Source organism: Protopterus annectens, chromosome 14.part0 (genome assembly GCF_019279795.1).
Source record: "Protopterus annectens isolate FY-2018-M chromosome 14.part0, PAN1.0, whole genome shotgun sequence".
Taxonomy (NCBI): domain Eukaryota; kingdom Metazoa; phylum Chordata; order Ceratodontiformes; family Protopteridae; genus Protopterus; species Protopterus annectens.
Genome location: NC_056748.1, coordinates 163361722 through 163368235, shown reverse-complemented (window position 1 = coordinate 163368235; position 6514 = coordinate 163361722). Strand labels below are relative to the sequence as shown.

At 38.1% G+C, this 6514-nt stretch overlaps 1 protein-coding gene across 1 annotated transcript in view; it reads right to left on the bottom strand.

Moving 5' to 3' along the window:
- Positions 1 to 4573: 4573 nt before the first annotated feature.
- The window catches only part of CCDC186 (coiled-coil domain containing 186), a 1483461-nt gene continuing 1481520 nt past the window's right edge, over positions 4574 to 6514 (bottom strand). Inside the window, exon 17 of the mRNA XM_044055936.1 lies at positions 4574 to 6036. Within this exon, the coding sequence (XP_043911871.1) occupies positions 5953 to 6036 (84 nt within the window). The 3' untranslated portion in view covers positions 4574 to 5952. The remainder of the gene's footprint in view (positions 6037 to 6514) is intronic.

Below are 6514 nucleotides of genomic sequence, written 5' to 3'. Positions count from 1 at the left end.
AATTTATCAAGGACGGTCCTCTCATACATTAACTGATGCGGTTATATGTAACATTCCAGGACCCTCCTTGATGGACTTAACAGTTAACAGAGTGAAGCAGCCAGGAGTCGCACAGGAAGACAGCTCACAAGCAGAGTTCTGCAGCACCAACATCCCAATAAGCACAACTTCCCAGGCTACAGACAAGCAGTACTGCCTGGTGAAGGAATGCACCAAGGAACAACTGGTCAATGCTGCAGACAAATGCAGTGGAGACATTCTTCAAGCATCTGCTGGATGCATCCATTCCCCCAGCAGAATGAGCTCAGACTGCTGTGCTTAGCTATGTGGTTAGTGGCCTGTCACACAAAAACAATATAACGGAGAAGGAAATCCCTTTGGAAACTATCTGCTTGGTAACCATGTCCCTTCTCTGCTTGGGTTAAAGGAGATAAATAACCGGTTTGTCTTTCTTAACTCCAGCACCTTACATGGGCAGAAGGTGAAATGCCAGTGGTCATTCAAGGTGTGAAGGACCCTCTCTGTTCTAGTTTCCATCCCTGCAAAGAAAACCTGGAGGTTAATGGACAGACAACTCAAATTATCTTCAGATGGAAACAATTTTATTCTGATGGATAGTGTATTCTTAGGAAAGACCAACCATGGTTCCCTGTACATAAGGACTTCACTCTCCAAGATCCTGTGGGTAAAGGTGATGGTGATGACCATCAGGAAAATCATTTTCCATGAAAATAATTTCAACATCCCCAGACCAGCAGGCTGAAAAGGTAGACTGGCAAGCCTGTCAACTATAAATTTCAGGTCCTAAGGAGGGATGGGTACTTCAAATGAGGATAGAGATGCAGCACTCCTTTAAGGACTTTCATCAAAGGTAGTGCTGGGCCACAAGGTTGTGAAACCTTTAACACACACACCATGACACTGAAATACCTGAGGTCTAAGATGTCTAATATACAGCAAAATGGTCTATAAGCTGAGAGTCTGGAAAAATTCAATTTCATTGGCTTCACACAAACTGAGAAATGTTTCCACTTGGAGGTAAAGACTTATAAATGGGAGGGCAGCATCTTCTACAAAGCCCCCAGCTCCAACTGCTTTCATATGGGGCGTCTCTAACCAAGAAGAACCACAATCTCTGTGCCATTTGAGAGACTAGGTAAGCTCTCTTGACTGCAACTGATGCACATGGTGACAATCTGTAACAGGTTAAAATGAATGAAGATAACACCCATCATCAAAAAACTGGCAGGGATTGTCTACCACTTCAAGATTCAGCAAAGATGGTCTGGTACCAGGAGGAGGTCTGTGAATGCTTGACAGCTATGAAACCACCCGTAACTCTCAGCTCAGTGCAATGCTTGCACTTTTGGGGACGCAAACAAAATTATGAAGATTCTGCTAACCATCAAGCATAGCCCTGTGCACTCACCAATGTCAGTCACTTCTATTATCTGCTGCACCTTTGCAATGACAGGAATAACCAAGAATGAAGAGTATTTAATTTGGTACCGATAAAGGCATTCATCTGAAAAGAAACAGAGATTGCTTTCCACCAGAAAGGGCAACACTGTGAGACACTTGAGGGCCATCCTTAGGAAGTAAGACCACTACTCAGGCAGTGTGCTGGTGTGGATCCTTGACAATAATCTGACGGCCTTACAGACTTGCAGAACTTTTCTAATGACAGCAAGGACTAACATTCACCTGTTTGAGCAACAAAAACAAAATGGGGTACTCTTGGGGAAGCATGCACTAAAGCCAGTGCTCTGCCTCATGACATGTAGCATTATGGACATGTGATTTTCCCTAAATGTGTGATTTTAACAAAATATAATGAAGACATAGCCAATGAAAGACCCATAAAGGAGGGTCCTCAATGTCTGGCCTTGCTGTAGCACCATTCCAGAATCCAAAGAACATCAGGCACATGACACATGCTGACACACTCAATGTAGCATTAGTAATTCAGTACTGAAACCTGTTTGTTCTTCATTTGAGTCAATTATCTGTAAAAAGAAAGCACAGGAACTGCTACCAACCAACTTGAACAAGAAAATACAGTTCCAAAGGAACGCTCGAGTGTAGCAGTATAAAGTAGCTAAAATTAGCTGTAAGTAAACTGTAGACGAAGACTAATAGTGCCTTAAAAATAAATTTACTTGAGCGCGCTTTCATCTAAAGTAACAAGACTTCATCAGAAACATTTAAATGACAAAACCAGTAGTGCTTTTATAATCTTACAACAATTGAATAATTGCCAATCAATTAAAATACTTCCCTCTCATTATTTAAAGAAACATTTCTACTGTTCACAGTTCATCCATTTAAAAGTACCCTTTTAAACATCTATACTTTACTGTTTAAAAGACTACCTAGTATATTTAATATAAACTTTACTAAACCATTAGTAAAAACTTTTACAAAAAATTGTACATTAATATAAACATTGTATGAAAAAACATTATTAAAAAACATAATATAAAAATGTTTTACAACTTGAATGGTATTTTAAAAGAGGCATAATACTACATGTTTCGTTTATACCTGGAAAATGGGTGGAGTTCAGTCTTATTTGCCACTTCAACTTTTCCCTTTCCAACCTATTTTTCCAATCACCTCACCTGTGGTCATTACCTAGGTTCTCCAAAATACCAAAGTGGAAGGTTTTACAGGAGTTATTATCCCTGAAATGTTTATAAAGAGCATTGTTTTCATCCTCACGTCTAATAGCGTAAAGATGTTCATATATCCGTCTGCGAAGAGCTCTCTCAGTTTTCCCAACGTAAAACTGCTGACAGTACTGACAGACAGAAAGATAGACTAGCTGTTTAGAACCACATGAGCCTCTCTTCAAATATACTTTCCTCTTAGGTGTCCCTATCTCCACCCAATCGACATTTAAAATATATGAACAATAAGCACAAGAACCACATCTCCTAGTTCCTCTGTATATATCATTTGTCTTTATGGGATGGTCTAGTAAATATTTAAGTTTGTTACTAGTTTTGAACACAAAACAAGTTTTTTTTCCCACAACATCCATTAAACTTTCTTCACCCTTAAACATCACCCAATTTCTCCTAACTATTCGATGAATGTCCTTCACCTGGGAACCATAAGTCAGTACCATAGATTGTGTGTAATTTTGTTTATTACTGTCCCCAATTTGTTCAACTTAGTTTTTTGAACTCTCAATAGGTTTCCCCAATAGGGGTACATATTTCTTACCCCATTCGTTTAAAACTCCTTCACGAATAGAGTGTAACAGAGAAGTTGGGTACCGTCTTTCCATAAAAAGATGAAGTAAGTAAGCTATCTCGTTCTTACAAGTCTCTTCAGAAGAGCACATTCTTGCTATCCTGACCATTTGGCCCTTTACAATATTTTTATTGGTATGTACTGGGTGACAACTGTTATATTCCAGGTAATCATTTGAGTTCAAAAAATGAAGTTGAACAACTTGGGGACAGTAATAAACAAAATTACACACAATCTATGGTACTGACTTATGGTTCCCAGGTGAAGGACATTCAACAAATAGGAGAAATTGGGTGATGTTTAAGGGTGAAGAAAGTTTAATGGATGTTGTGGGAAAAAAACTTGTTTTGTGTTCAAAACTAGTAGCAACCTTAAATATTTACTAGAACATCCCATAAAGACAAACGATATATACAGAGGAACTAGGAGATGTGGTTCTTGTGCTTACTGTTCATATATTTTAAATGTCGATTGGGTGGAGATAGGGACACCTAAGAGGAAAGTATATTTGAAGAGAGGCTCATGTGGTTCTAAACAACTAGTCTATCTTTCTGTCTGTCAGAACTGTCAGCAGTTTTACATTGGGAAAACTGAGAGAGCTCTTCGCAGACGGATATATGAACATCTTTACACTATTAGACGTGAGGACGAAAACAATGCTCTTTAGGAAACATTTCAGGAATAATAACTCCTGTAAAACCTTCCACTTTGGTATTTTGGAGAACCTAGGTAATGACCACAGGGGAGGTGATTGGAAAAATAGGTTGGAAAGGGAAGAGTTAAAGTGGCAAATAAGACTGAACTCCACCCATTTTCCAGGTATAAACGAAACATGTAGTATTATGCCTCTTTTAAAATACCATTCAAGTTGTAAAACATTTTTATATTATGTTTTTTAATGTTTTTTCATACAATGTTTACATTAATGTACAATTTTTTTGCAAAAGTTTTGAACTAATGGTTTAGTAAAGTTTATATTACTAGGTAGTATTTTAAACAGTAAAGTATAGATGTTTAAAAGGGTACTTTTAAATGGATGAACTGTGAACAGTAGAAATGTTTCTTTAAATAATGAGAGGGAAGTATTTTCATTGATTGGCAATTATTCAATTGTTGTAAGATATAAAAGCACTACTGGTTTTGTCATTTAAATGTTTCTGATGAAGTCTTGTTACTTTAGACGAAAGCGCGCTCAAATAAATTTACTTTTAAGGCACTATTAGTGTTCATCTACAGTTTACTTACAGCTAATTTTAGCTACTTCATACTGCTACACTCGAGCGTTCCTTTGGAACTGTATTTTCTTGTTCAAGTGAGTCAATTATCTGTTAACCTCTTAAAATGTTGGGACCCGCTGAAACACGGAGACTGAATGGCTGAAAAAATAAACTTACATACACTAAGTACAAGATGGCGATCTCAGAGTTGGTATATATACGTTCAAGAGGATGGGAGGGCTTGCTTCCCACATTATGGGGTGCAGAGGGTGCTGAAATAAGCTAATATTTACAAATCCCACCTTTGAATCAGGAAAGCAATGTAGTGTAAAAAATATAGTTCTATAAAAATGTCAAAATCTGTGATTATTCAATTTGAAATGCCTAAGCAAGGCTGGGAGTATATTACTTGCTGTAAAACTTCCATGTGGGTTTACAGAAGCGTCTTCATTTCCAGTTTAGTTAACAGTGCCATTAGGCAAATCAGAGGAAACTTATCTTGTAAAAAAAAGCATTAATGTTCTTACTTTCCAGGAGCACAATCTAAAGTATAACCTTCATATAATCCTCCATAAAAGAAAAAAAAACTAAGTATTAAGCAGCAGGAATCTAATGAAACAACTCAAAGATACAGAAAATATCCAAGTGATTTTAGTTCCTGTGTGTTGCCTGGACATGTATACCTTGTTAAATTCATACACTGGAACAGAATTCAGTGGTCTGCAGTGTGAAACGGCAAAACTCACCTACCCCAGCCACACAGAGTGCAATATCAGCTAAAGATTTCCTTCACTCTAAGTTTGCTGGAGTACCAAACCTTTAGCAATAAAATGCAAGTGGAATATACAAACCTGCGATTCAAGGTGTACTCATTAGGAGCTAACAGCTTTTTACTTTTGCTTGTTCCTGTGATGCCCCACTTGTGTCTGAGACCTAATAAACACTGCTCTACAATGCATAACAAAGCATCAATTTCCAGTGACAGGCTAAAACAGCATAACCACTCGGGCCATTAAGTACTAGATGAGAAGCTTCATGCTAAGTTGTTGAATTTGTCAGATGCTTAACTGCTCAAGTTACATGCCAGAGTCTGGTAAGTGCAAAGACAAGGCAAAATGCCTTAAGAGCAACAAACAATCAGTATGTCCTAAATCCCCTTAGAGTGAACTAAACAACACTACTAAGTTTAATAGACATGTACATAAAAACAAAAACAATGCAGCAAAATGAAGACTTTGTTACATTCAGAAGATATAGCTGGCGGATGCAGTCTAACTTTGGAGTCACAGCTTCATTCCAGAGTGCAGAGTACACGTTTAAAATCTTCGTACATTCCATTCAATTCCATACAGAGCACAGATCATCAACATTTAGGAGTGTTCCAGAACTTGTGGTAAAACCTTAAAAATGTCTAATTTGTAGCACCCTTTGCATGCTACATGGTACACAAAACTGTTCCAGTATGCTTTAATTAGTGCTAAGTTTGTTTTAGCTGCCGCTGCTGTGCCTTTTGTTGTGTCATTAATCGCTCTATTTCTGCTCCTAATGTCTGTAGGCTGTCCTGAAACAAAGTAATAAAATGCATTACTAAATGTGTCCGCCTATTCAAAATGAGTTGAAGTACTCTCCTTCATTTTGTTAAACTGTTAGCAAGTTTACATGATAACATAGGCCACAAGAGTGCTGGAAAAAGTACAGTTGTACAAAATCTTAACATATGTTAACAGTAGACGTACTCCCCTTCAATGTTCCGATGTCAGCCCACTATACCAAAGCCTTAGGTTGTAATAGGGATGTCGTACATCACAAACATGCTCTCTGCTCATGGTGTTGGGCATAAAGGTGGCGTATGAAAGTACCTTCTTCAGAACTGAAAAGCCCCAGGAGGGACAACAGTTAAAGGGAGTATAAAAAGGAACATCCAAAAGGAGGAAAAGTGGGGGAAGGGAGGGACTGAATACTGCAACAGTGAAGGGAAGGACACCTACTGTTATGGTAAGGAGGGAGGGAGTGAATACTGCAACAGTGAAGGGAAGGAC